Genomic DNA, 13,256 nt, shown 5'->3' with positions numbered 1-13,256 from the left:
GTAGGGAGGGGCTAACACATGGGCTTTGCCTCCCTGAGAAGGACAAAATTTTGTTGGTTCAAGCAAAGTAGTGGGAGCTTCTGAAGTCATGCAGGAAGTTGCTGGGACAGAACACTGAGAAGTTCTGTACCACTTTGTCTTCCCTGTTGAGCACCATCTGAGCTGCCAAGGGGGCTGAATCAACCTGCAGCATGAAATGAGTGGGGAGGTAGGAGGCTTCTGTGACACAGATTTGCAGCGCCTGTTCCTAAGGTTTCCAGGACTGAGGAGACTTGATAATTGGTTGGGAGCACAGACTTTTGGGCCAATCAGACTCAGAGCCAAGGTGGGGGATCTGCTCTTCCTGCCCGCCTCTCCTCCCCCAGCTCCCCAGCTCCACTCAGATTCGATTCCCCTCCCCCCCCAACCCACCCCCGCCATTTGGTGACTAAGAAGAACTGCTGCAGGCAGACAAACCTCGGAGCAGTTTTTTAAGAGGCTGGAAGGAGACATAAGAGATTTCAGCTGCAACATCCCAAGCCCTGGGTCTGCCTTCGAGACAGGACAGCACAGAGTCAGTGTCCAGGAAGGGACTTCTGGGTCATGGGGCCCAAGACACCCCCGCAGCTCGCTGGGAAATGGCAAGTGCTGTGCATGTTGTCCTTGTGCTCCTGGGGCTGGGTGTCTGGGCAGCTTCGTTACTCAGTGGTGGAGGAGTCTGAGCCGGGGACGCTGGTGGGGAACGTTGCTCAGGATCTAGGCTTAAAGCTGACAGATCTGTTGAGCCGCCGGCTGCGGTTGGGCTCTGAGGAGAGTGGGCATTATTTTTCCCTGAGCTTGGTGAGTGGTGCTCTGGCAGTGAATCAGAAAATTGACCGAGAGAGCCTGTGTGGAGCCAGCACCAGCTGCCTGCTGCCACTACAGGTGGTGACCGAACACCCGCTGGAACTAATCCGTGTAGAGGTAGAAATCCTGGATCTCAATGACAACTCTCCTAGCTTTGCCACCCCTGAGCGAGAGATACGCATCTCAGAATCAGCTGCACTTGGGGCACTGTTCCCACTGGATAGTGCCCAGGATCCAGACGTGGGTACCAATACCGTGAGCTTCTATACGCTGAGCCCCAGTAGCCACTTCTCTCTGAATGTGAAGACCCTAAAAGATGGGAAGCTGTTCCCAGAGCTGGTGCTAGAGCAGCAGCTGGACCGTGAAGCCCAGGCAAGCCATCAGCTGGTGCTCACTGCTGTGGATGGGGGTATCCCACCCCGCTCGGGGACCACCCTTATCTCCATCACTGTGCTGGACGTCAATGATAATGCTCCAACCTTCCAGTCCTCAGTTCTACGTGTGGGACTCCCAGAGAATGCGCCCGTGGGTACGCTGCTGCTCCGCCTCAATGCCACTGATCCAGATGAAGGCACCAATGGCCAACTAGACTATTCTTTTGGAGACCATACATCTGAGGCAGTGCGGAATCTCTTTGGCCTAGACCCTAGCAGTGGAGCAATCCGTGTGTTGGGTCCCATAGACTTTGAGGAATCAAGTTTCTATGAAATTCATGCAAGAGCCCGTGACCAAGGACAGCCAGCCATGGAAGGCCACTGTGTGATTCAAGTGGATGTGGGGGATGCGAATGACAACGCCCCAGAGGTACTGTTGGCCTCTTTGGTCAACCCTGTCCTGGAGAGCACACCAGTGGGCATAGTAGTGGGATTATTTAATGTGCGGGACCGAGACTCAGGGAGAAATGGTGAAGTGAGCCTTGATATCTCTTCGGGCCTGCCATTTCAGATTAAGCCTTCTGAGAACCACTACTCACTGCTAACCAGCCAGCCTTTGGACCGTGAGGCCACATCCCACTATATCATTGAGCTGCTGGCCCGCGATGGGGGCTCACCTCCCTTGCACGCCCATCTCACCGTCAGACTCAACATATCAGATGTGAACGACAATGCACCCTGCTTCACCCAGCAGCTCTACACTGCTTACATCCCAGAAAACCGGCCTCCAGGCTCCCTTCTCTGCACCGTGGCTGCCTCTGATCCCGACGCTGGGGAAAATGCTCGCCTCACCTACTTCATTGTAGGGAATCAGATTCAGGGAGCCCCAGCCTCCTCCTTTGTGTATGTCAACCCTGAGGATGGGCGGGTGTTTGCCCAGCGTACTTTCGACTACGAATTGCTGCAGATGCTGCAGATCGTGGTGGGCGTTCGAGACTCTGGCTCTCCCCCACTGCATGCCAACACATCTCTCCATGTGTTTGTCCTGGACCAGAATGATAATGCCCCAGCCGTGCTGCACCCCAGACCAGGCCGGGATCTCTCAGTCCCCCAGCGTCTCCCTCGCTCTGCCCCTCCTGGCTCCTTCGTCACCAAGGTGACAGCCGTAGATGCTGATGCAGGCCACAACGCCTGGCTCTCCTATTCACTGTTGCCACAGTCCACAGCCCCAGGACTGTTCCTGGTGTCTGCACACACTGGTGAGGTGCGAACAGCCCGGGCCTTACTGGAGGATGACCCTGACACCCAGCAGGTGGTGGTCCTGGTGAGGGACAATGGTGACCCTTCACTCTCCTCTACAGCCACAGTGCTTCTGATTCTGGAGGATAAGGACCCTGAGGAAATGCCCAAATCCAGCGACTTCCTCACACACCCTCCTGAGCATTCAGACCTTACCCTTTATCTCATTGTGGCTCTTGTGGCCGTCAGTCTCTTATCCTTAGTCACCTTCACCTTTCTGTCAGCTAAGTGCCTTCGGGGGCACGCAGACGGGGATGGGGGTGGGGGTGAGTGCTGTGGGCGCCAGGACTCGCCCTCCCGGGAGTTCTATAAGCAGTCCGGCCCCAACCTACAGGTGAGCTCAGACGGCACACTCAAGTACATGGAGGTGACGCTGCGGCCCACAGACTCGCACAGCCATTGCTACAGGACGTGCTTTTCACCAGCCTCGGACGGCAGTGACTTCACTTTTCTAAGGCCCCTCAGCGTCCAGCAGCCCTCAGCGCTGGCACAGGAGCCTGACACCTTCCGGTCCCGCTCTAACACGCTGCGGGAGCGGAGCCAGGTGAGGGGCTCAGCGCGATCCCTGGGGGCGGCAATGGAGAAGCCGCCCAGCCGCATCAGGGACTTTGAACTTGGCATCCGCTCCTCTGGTGCGGGCTCGGCCCGAATGTTGGGACTGTTTGGACGGATTGTGTGGAACCAGAGGTGTGGCCGAGGCAGGGATGGGGCTCTGAGCCCGGGGAGGTGATGGTGATTGTGGTTGAGGGGGAGACAGGAAAGGACCGACCCCACATTCAGAAAAGCCTGCGGTCTGGCGATCATTCTGGCGATTTCCGCCAGGTCCGGGGTCCGGGTGGAGGCGGTCACAGATCCATGCCTGCAGCCAGCCTCCGAGGCTCCGGTGCGGGCACGCTCCACTGGTCCTGAGGTTTCTTCTTAGGTTTCTCCCCACTCCTTTGACCTGTGACCTCGCTGTTATTCCCAACCCTCTTTATTCCCACATCAAACCAACGCGTCTGTGGACAGAGCAGAAGCGCGCCCTCAGGGCCCGCACGAGCCACGCACCGCGCACGGGCTCGCCGCGCCTCACCCGCGCACGCACACGCCCCCTCGCACTTGGCCTTCCGCGTACACCGCCTTTTACTGCCAGCCGCTCGCTGCCAGGTACACTGGCTGTTCCAGCCCGCTCACAGCTTCCCTCCCACCCTGCTGCTCGCCTCAGAGGTACTGACTGAGCGCGCCCGAGTTGTGACCGTCCTACCCCTGACGCCTCTGGAGCCGCCTTCCGCTCCCGCCCGGACCTGGACCGGTCGCCTCCCGACGAGCCAGAGTCGCCCGCAGTGTAGCCACTCTGGGCGCTCTAGGCGCGGGGCGGGCAGCACTCTATGACCCGCGGGCTGGCGGATCCCGCCGGGCCCAGGGCTCAGAGCGGAGGCCGGCGGTGCCTCCAGCCCAGAAGCCTAGCTCGGGTCGGCCAGGCTGCCCTGTGGCCCAAGGGACGGTGGGGTCCGGCCTGGGACGAGCGAACAGGCCTCTATAGGACAGGCCGCCTGGGCCCTCTGTGGCACCACCGACCTGTCTTCTGGTGGGAAGTGGGACCCTGGAACACCTGGGCTCTGGACGCTAAGACATAGGCTTTTGGCTCCGTCGTCACCACATGTGCCCAGCGATCTAGGATCAGGGCTTTGGGAGTGACCAAATTATCTGACACTCTGGCAAGTCTTTCTTTCCCTGGTTGTTGGAAAGCCATGGCCTCTCTCTGCCAGAAGCCAGCAGGGTGCTTGCATACATGGGGAAACTATAATGGTAAAAAGCACACATTTCTGTAACTCCAGGAGCTTTTATTCAAAATATGTCCGTACCCCATCCTGCCCCTCGAATCAGAATTATAGTTTGGAACAACACCCCCATGTGATTCTGATAGCTAATTGAGAGAGCCTTACTACAACTTCCTCTTAGAGAACCACAGCGTCTCCTTTGCTCTTCCCCACACTTGTTGGGTAGGTACTAGAATCCTCCCTCTTATAACTGAGTTTCACAGAGCTCAAGTGACTTGCTCAAGTTCACAGGGTAAGTGGTCGAAAAAGATCTAATCTAGGTCTGTCTTAACTCCAGAATTTGTGCTTTCAATCACTTGGTACTTGTAAAACTGGAGAACAGGAGAGAAGGTTTGTGTCTGCTGGCATGAGGCAAAGGGGGGCATTCTTTCCCATTTAGAGCCTAACACGTGAAGAAAAGCCTACCGGGGCTCCTTATTCCTGAGCGTCCCTAATCGAACAAACTTGGACCCGCTGTCCTTATGTAGGTTGTGAGTTGGCCTAGTTCCTGTCCTCCAGTCTGTCATGGTTCCTGCATCTCCATGTAGATTCTGCTGTGTCTAAGAATATAGTAACTGAGAGCTGGACATCCCTGTGCCCTTCCCTATGGCAGCTCCAGAATGGTGCTTGTAACTCCTATTGTACCTGGGATGCTAAGTTTCTGGGTTCTGCTTACATCACTGCCACCTGTGAGACTTAGAGTGAGTTATTTGGCAGCCCTGGGTCTTCCTTCTCCCCAGTGTAATCGGAGGTGCTCACACCTCCCTCTCTGCTCCTGGGAGTGAGTGTGACAATTACTAGAGCACCCCAGAATGGAGAGGAAGTGGCTCTAGAAGTGCTCCATGAGAGTGTGTGATGGGATAATACACCCTCTGCAAAGGCTGGGAGGGTCTTGGAAGTGAAGTGGCTGGCTAGAGTCCCACTCCTTCATCCAGGTGGGAGAGGGCTACAGATCTGCCCCTTGGGAGCCCTGGAGATTGCGTTGGCTCTCCTTGGAGCCTGTGGGAGCTTGATCTCTGCCGGGCTCCATCCCAGCAGTTCTCTCTGTTCCAGACAGAGCTGCCTTGTTCTCTCCTCCTTAGTCAAAGCCATTGTCTGGCACAGAGTTCTGGGGGTGGGAGGTGTCCTGGGGCTTGGATGCCCTGCCATCCAAAGGCCCAGTCTGGCATAACTCCTAAATTAATAATGTATTTAGCTGTGGGAAGGAATCCTTGAGAGCCAGGGGTCTGAAGGGGGTGTCCTTCTGAATGTGTAAAGGCACAACCTGGCATGAAAAGGGTTACCCGGAGCAGCAGCCATCTTGCCGCAGAGGATGCTTTGTTCCCAGCTGAGGAGCTGAATGAAATTCTTTCTAGGGCCGGTGGAATTCTCATGTAAAAACCTCTGCGACTTTTGGGGGCCTTCTCTGCACCCCTCCCCCCGGTTTCACAGAAGATGCTTTCAGCCCTTGAATCTCTGCTCAGAAGTTCTGAGTCTGGGGGCAGGGAGGAAGGGGCCGGTTCCTTAGGAAAGGAATCTGGGTTTGCTCACTGTGGTCAGATAACTGTGATTTTATCTCTTTGTTACCTCAGACCTCTGAGACCTGAGGTGTATTTTGTCTTTGAAAATGAGCCTACCTCGCCCTCATCTTACCCCATTTGGGTACTCAGCCCCTTTCCCTCTGTTTTCTCCACAGCAAGCCCCGCCCAACACGGACTGGCGTTTCTCCCAGGCCCAGAGACCCGGCACCAGCGGGTAGGTGACTGCCTCTCCAGCCCACCCTCTCCTCTGCGACATTTTTCTCAGTGATGACGTGGGAGGAGATGGGGGGAGGGCTCAGCGTTCGCTGCAAATGGCTTCCTCCCTCAGTTCCAGATTTCAGGGAGGTTTTGGTATGTTGGCGGCTGGTACACAAACCCCAGAAGGAAGACGCTCCTACTCTGGCTATTTTGGAAACGCAATTCACACACTCATCCCTTCCCTGCGTCCCACCACACAAACCTTCTCCTGTATCTTGGGGGCTCCGTGGGAGCAAAGGATGGTCACAAAGAGGTCTCTGGGCGGAGAGGAAGGTTTTTATACCTATCCACCGGCTCCATCCTCCCGCTCCAGATTTGGCCGGCCTCCGTCCTGACTGGGGTTCAGGCAGAGGAATCTGGGACAGGAGGAGGAGGGGAGGAGCTGTCAGCAGCCAGAGCCTCCTCCTGAGCCGGCAGGAAAGAGCCGAGGCTGAGGGGAGGGAGGTCAGGCAGCTGGCGGTGGGGCTGGGGACGGAGAGCCTGCAGCCTTCTCTGCCTGCAGGCCCTTTGTCTCTGACACTCTCGCACCGTCCTCGGCTCAGTCTCTACGTTAGTTTGCAATCTCTGCCTCTCCCTCTCTTTCTCGTCTCGATCTCAGTTTCTTTCTTTATTGCTGTATCTCGGTCCTTACCATTTGTGTCTACTTGCACTGATCTGTGCCTCTTGCTGCGCCTGCTATGGCTAGGTGCTCAATAAATGTGGAATCGATGAATAAACGTGACTCCGCCTTAGTCTCAGTCTCTGTTTCTCCTTTTCCCTCTGTCTCTGCTTCCCTGTCTCTGTCCTTGACCTCTCTTCTGTCTCTCCTTCTTTCATCATTTCCTAGTGTCCTGGTGTTCTTCTGTCTCCAGTCTCTTTCTCTCCCTCTCACTGTTTCTCCTTTCTTCTCTGTTCTCGGCCTCTCTGTGTCTCCTTTGTCTTTGTCTCTGTCTCTGTCTCTCTCTGTATATCTCTCTAAGTCTCTTGTCTGTCTCTTTTTGCCTTAATGGGTCTCTTTCTCTGTTGCTCTTTCTTTATCTCTCTCTCTTTCTCTTTTATCCTGTCTTTTACTCTGTGTCTCTCTCTCTGTCTCTCATTTCCTAAAACTTGTGGGCAAGCCAGCACACACATGCCCGCCCCCCAGGCTCTCTCCCTCCCCAGCCCCTCACAGACAGAGCGTTTGATCTCTGCTCTCCACCATACACCCTCCCATCCAGGCTGCCCCAGCTGCTCAGATCAATCTGGTATGAATTCCTGCTAAGACAGGAACTCCCTGGGGCGAGCGGGCGGGGGTGGGGTGGAGGGGAGGAAGACTTCAGCAAAAGACCTGCAGTTGGTTTGAGGGGAGTGGGGTCAGCTCTGGGCCAGGCCTCCCTGTTAGAAGTCTGGTGACCCTGGGAGCCTGGTGGAGTCCAAGAAGCCCAGGAGACGGAGGGCAGAGCTTGGGCTGCCTTCCCCACCTCCTCGCTGGTTGGACACTTGCTGCCCACATTCCCCAGATGCTGAGCCCTCACTGCCACAAGAACCCGGGACACCCTGGTGTACGGTGGAGACTCCAGCTTCTGGGCATGTGAGTCCTGCCGAGGTCTCAAGGCAGTTAGATCCTAGCAGGCCCCTAGAAGGCAGCAAACCAGATGGCTTGGACTGCCCTTGCCCCTCCCTTGACCCCAGCTTTCTCCTTTCTCTCTGCTGGTCTTGCCAGCCTTCCCACAGGTTTATCCGTTAGGTCGTTCATGTATTCGTTCGTGTATTTATTCATTCAACAAATATTTATTGAGCATATACTATGAGCCAGGCCCTGTGCTAAACATTGGCCTGTAAGAGTGAACAAGCAGACACGATCCTTGCACTTACAGGCTGCCATGCCAGCAGGGAACACAGAAAATTGACAACAAATCACACTAAAAAAATTTCTAGTTACAAATCATGGCAAGTTCTGGGAGGAGGGTCATGTGAGTGTAATGGGGGAGGGGGATAGAGGAGACCTCCAGGAGGAAGTGCCATTTGAGCTGAGGTGATGAGAAGTACAGGGCAATTCATGCTCCCTTTACCCACCGCCACCCCAGGCCGTATACTGGCCCTGAAGCAGAATTCATTGCTGAACTTGAGAGCCCCACCAATTGACTCCTTTTTTTAAAATAATTTTTATTGGAGTATAGTTGATTTACAATATTATGTTAGTTTCAGGTGCACAGCAAAGTGAATCAGTTACACATATTCACATACCCATTCTTTTTTAGATTCTTTTCCCATATGGGTCATTACACAGTATTGAGTAGAGTTCCCTGTGCTCTACAGCAGGTCCTTATTAGCCGTTGGACTCTTACGTGCCTTCTAGACTGGCTGCCTCAAGTCCCTTTTCATCAAATGAGAGACTTGGTGGCCTAAAGTACATGAGGGAGCTCTTGGGGAGATGGTGGAGAAGGTGCAGTGCTCTCGCTTCCTTAGTTAACTTGAGGGGGATGGAACAAACATTTATGATTCAGCTGCACAGGGGCCCAGATGAAGTCAAATGTTAGGGGCCCAGTCCAGCAACTATAACTTCCCCCTTTCGTTCATTCAATAAATAGTTAATAAGCACCTACCGTAGGACAGGTAGTATTCTAGGTGTAGGAGATATAAGATAGACATAACTTCTGCCTTAGGGAGTTTACAGTGTGTTGAGGGAGACAGATAGGAACCAAATAATTACTCAAAAAAAATAGTAAGATTACAGCTACCGTAAGTGCTGTGAAGAGCAGTTCCTGGTGGTGAGAGTATAAAATAGAGATTTGACCTGGTCAGGGAGCAGGAGGACATCCAGGAGGAAATGAGGCTGTGGATTAACCAGCTGAAGGAAACAGGGAAGAGCATTCCAGGTGGAGGGAAGAGCATGTGCAAAGGTCCTGTGGTGAGGCCTCTCAGCCTCAGCAGAATGATGCAGGTTTTCTTTGCTGCCATTCTGAGGAGTCAATGGGGGTGAGAAGATGAAGAGGGGAGATTTCTCTTATTCAGTCTAAGCCTGGTTCTGGCTCCCCAGTGCTTCTCTGGCCTACCTTGGCTACTGGGACACCAGGTTCAGAGCAGGACTAGCGTCGAGTTCTTCAGTAAACCTGGTTCAAGTTCAAGCCAGCGCCCTGTCCCATTGCCTAGACAAAAGGAAGTCCCTGCCTGCCAGGTGTTGCTTCTCTCCACCGCTACCCCCCGCTCAGGTCCTCCTTTTGGCTTCTGATCCCAACAGCTGTTGTCTCAAGCCCTGAGCCCAGCAAGCCAGTTCTCCTTTCTCAGGCTGTACCCCAGGCCCCGCCCTGCAGCTGTTCCCAGCCTCTGCCCAGAGGAGGGTCTCCATTTGGCTTTCCCTGGTCCCCACACTGTTCTCCTTGGATGGCTCCACACTGCCATTTCCCCTTCTGTTCCACCTCCCCTGAGAGACACTATCCCTGCTCTCCCTCAGTTTGGGCATTCAACAAACAAATAGCATCTTATTTTTTTTCTGCTTATAAAATAACCCACGCTCATTATAGAAACATGAGAAATAGAGAAAACAGTTTAAAAGAAAAAGTACTCATAATTTTACAACCCAGCCTCTGGGACTGCCCTCACACACACACGCACACAGCACACTGGAATACAAACTTCTTAGGGCAAGAATCATATCACCTCTTAAATCCTAGGGCCTGTCACAGGCACTGGCACATAGTGGGTACAGGTTGTAGTTCTGCCTGTTGCCGGCTGTGTGATTTTGGGAAAGTCTCTCAACCTCTCTGAGCCCAGTTTCATCTGCTGGGAAATAGGGATAATAACACTAATCTGTAGGTGGTTCTGAGGCTGAAATAGACAATATGTATGTAATTTAGTCAGCCCACTACCCAGAAATAAGAAGTTCTGAGTAAATGGTTCAAAAAGAAGTCTGTCTCTCTACTCATCTCCTGCCCACGTGCTTGGCCTCTAGCCTTCAATCATTTCCCAAGAATCCTTTCCGCCCAGGCCATCATGGTTCCAGGCCCACCCTTCCACTCACCTTTATTCCCTCAACACCATCACCCACCACCACAGGGCATCCTAACCTGGTGTCCGATCCTGTTTGTTGTCTACCCCACAGCCCCAAAGCTCTTCTCCCTGCTGCTCACCCCCCTACCTGATCTCCCACTCTTTCCCCATTAGGCCCTTCACCTCGGCCTGAGGCCACCTGCCTCAGCCCTGCGCCCCCGGGCAGGCCCAGAGAGAGCTCAGTCTGCCTGCAAGTAAGGACTCCTGGATTTTCATGGAGACAGAGGTGGCTGAGGCTCCATCACTGGGCTCCCGTCCTCCCAGAGGTACCCCCAACCCTCAGTCTTCTCATAGGAGCAACCATGACCTTTAAATACTTAAATCTGATCATGACAACCCCCCTTTTATATACTTCAGTGGCTTCCCAGAGCTCTTAGGATGAGACCAAAATCTTTAGTGTACACTCTGCAGCCCCAGGCCCTGACACCACTGCGCCTTATGGCAGCCACACTGGTTTTCTCTCAGTGGTTTGAACTCACCAAGGTCCTCCCAGCCTCAGAGGCTGCGGGGTATTGCTCCCTCTGCTTGGAAAGCTTTCACAACACTACCCTTCTCCTAGTTAGCTTCATTTTACCCCTCAGTTTTTTACTCTGAAATGCTTCAAACCTCTCAAAGTTGAAAGAATCATATGATGAACATCCAAATACTCTTTTAAACCTAGATTCATCAATTGTTAATATTTTGCACATTTACTTTCTCCTCTCTCTCTGTCTCTCAACATGCACACACACACACACACCTCACACACTTCTTTTCCTGAACCATTTGAGAGTTGCAGACATCATAACATTTGAAACACTTCAGTATCTCTCTCCTGATAACAATAACATTCTCGTACATAACCACAAAAGAATGATCACATTTGAAGAATTTAACATTAATGCAATAATATACAGTCTACTAGCAGATTTTCATAAATGTTCCCCAAATGTCCTTTCAACCTGTATTTTTTTTTCTTTTAACTCCAGAATTCAATCAAGGAACACGAATTGCATTTGCTTGCTACCTCTCTTTCATCTCCTTTAATCTAAAACAGCCTCCTTACCTTTTGGAGGGTTGTTTTTTTTTAAGACATAGACATGTTTTAAAGAGTCCAGGCCAGTTGTCTTTCAAAATGTCTCACAGTCTGGATTTGCTGATCATTTTCTCATGGTGAGATCAGCTTACAGAGTCTGATAAGAATACTGTGTGGGGGTCATTGTACACTTTCTGCTGGGAATCATTTCCTGTCAATTTGTTCCCTGGGTTAAAGTGGTATTCCCAGATCTCTCTGTTACAAAGATATTTTTAAATATTGGTGATTAATAAGTAATCTGTGGGTGATATATGAGACTGTGCAGCAACCTTTCGCTGCTTTTATATTCACTGATGAGCCTTGCCTGAATCGGTTTTTACATCAGCAGTTATACAGTGTTGATTTTCTATCACTCCTCCTACGTTTGTTTGGCTGGCATTCTCCTGCAGATCCCCTGGATAGCCTCTTCAGATTTAAATACCCTGTCCTTTCCTTGAGGAAGCCTGGACTGACTGGCTCCCTAACCCCAACTAGGCAGAACTCTCCTGTACCCCTGCTCTTTGCCTCCATAGCACTTGCTTGTCACAATTACAATTCAATTATTGTGTAATTATTTAATATCAGCCTCTCCATGGAGATCGAGCATGGTGAAGTCAGACTAGTTCAGTCATGTTCACAGCTACAAACCCAGCACCTAGTCCTGTGTCTGGCACACAGTACTTGCTCAATGAATATTGATTGAATAAATGAACCCAGAATCCCAGCTCTTCCCATTCTGTGGAGGGAGAAATGACATTCCTGCTTTCTCCTCCAACCCTAACTCTACATTTGCTGTGACCCCGTAGAGGGGACCACACAGCAGCTGGTCTGAGCCGTAGACTGAGTCCACCTGCCTGGGGATGGGAATTCCAGATCAGGGGAAACCATAAGCAGGGACAGACCTTGGAAAAATTGTAAAACAGCTCTCGACTGTGCTCAGCCACTGTGACAAAATACACACACACACACACACACACACACACACACACTCTCTCTCTCTCTCTCTCTCTCTCTCTCTCTCTCTCTCTCTCTCTCTCTTCCTTGCCTTCAAGGCATTCCCTGCAGCCCCTCCCCTGGTGCCAAACCCTTCTTACCTCATAGTGAGCCTAACTTTCTGGGCAGGGCTTTCCCCATTCATTCAGGCAACAAACATTTATTGAGGAACTTTAGTGTTCCAGATGGTTCAAAGGTCGACTAATAGACGTGTGTGTCAGGCTGCTTCCCCTTCCCCTCAAAAATGGAAATCATTTGATCCCTGAAAATCCCCCCCCAAAGCATGGAAATAGTTACTATGGGAAAAATCCAAGTTGGGCTAGCATCCCTTAGAGTTCTTTTACAGATTAACATTTTTAACAATTAGGAATCACCTCGTGTTTTTCTCAATGTTTAGAGCATCGAAAGCTCTTAACTAGGTGCTTCAGTAGAAAACGGGCACAGTCCTGGTCCCAGAGCTCAAGGAGCTGGGTCTGGGGGTGGAGCGGACAGGTGGGGACAGTGGCAGTCACAGTGGGACTAGAGCCACCGCAGGGCAGACAGTGGGGGTGGGAGCACAGCGGAGGCACCTAACCCAGCCTGGGTGGGCTTAGGGGTCCCCTCTGGCAACCTATTCATGTTACCAAGGCAGAGGTAGGGAACTTGCATTCTAGGGAATGGTGTGCCGCAAGAGAGAGCTTGAGGAATTAGGGAAAGCGCCTCAGAAAAGGTTTCTGATAGAATGTTTGAGAGCGAGGTTGGGGGTGTTCTTGTGAAATAGGAGGGGCTGGTCCTTGTGTGCCTGTGGATTTTATCCTGAGGGCTCAGCGAGCCACTGAAGTGATCAGACTTGAGTTTTAGAAACCTCTCTCCGTGTCTCGTGGGGCCCCCAGCCTCTCCCCCGAGGTCCTCTCACCTTTGTCAAGGTCTGGTACATTCTCTCCCGTTTCCCACCCTCACTGTCCTCAGGAGAGGGTCTGCTCCCCCTCACTGTGAGCCACTGCTCCCTCAAGGCGGGCAAGCTTCAGTGCATCCTGCCCTCTCCCTCGAAGGGCCATGGTGTCTGAAACAGTAGAAAGCTGGTTTGGGGGACTGGCAAATGGGGGGGGCGGTCTGGCTTCTGAAGGATTGTATAATATGCCTCCTA

The 13,256-nt window shown here is 52.5% G+C and overlaps 1 protein-coding gene across 16 annotated transcripts in view; it reads left to right on the top strand.

The window, feature by feature from the left end:
• Window positions 1–13,256, top strand: part of LOC132423202 (protocadherin gamma-C4) — a 176,393-nt gene that overhangs the window by 155,912 nt on the left and 7,225 nt on the right. For 14 of the 16 annotated variants that reach the window (XM_060008669.1, XM_060008668.1, XM_060008663.1 and 11 more), the window contains exon 2: window positions 5,973–6,031. In XM_060008669.1, coding sequence (XP_059864652.1) covers window positions 5,973–6,031 — 59 coding nt within the window. Of the gene's footprint in view, window positions 1–451; window positions 3,043–5,972; window positions 6,032–13,256 lie in introns of those variants that run through there. The other 2 variants (XM_060008660.1, XM_060008677.1) reach the window with 2 other exon arrangements.

This window comes from Delphinus delphis, chromosome 3 (genome assembly GCF_949987515.2).
Source record: "Delphinus delphis chromosome 3, mDelDel1.2, whole genome shotgun sequence".
NCBI classification, from domain to species: domain Eukaryota; kingdom Metazoa; phylum Chordata; class Mammalia; order Artiodactyla; family Delphinidae; genus Delphinus; species Delphinus delphis.
The sequence above is the reverse complement of the archived record's forward strand: the minus strand, read 5'-3'. Positions and strand labels throughout refer to the sequence as shown.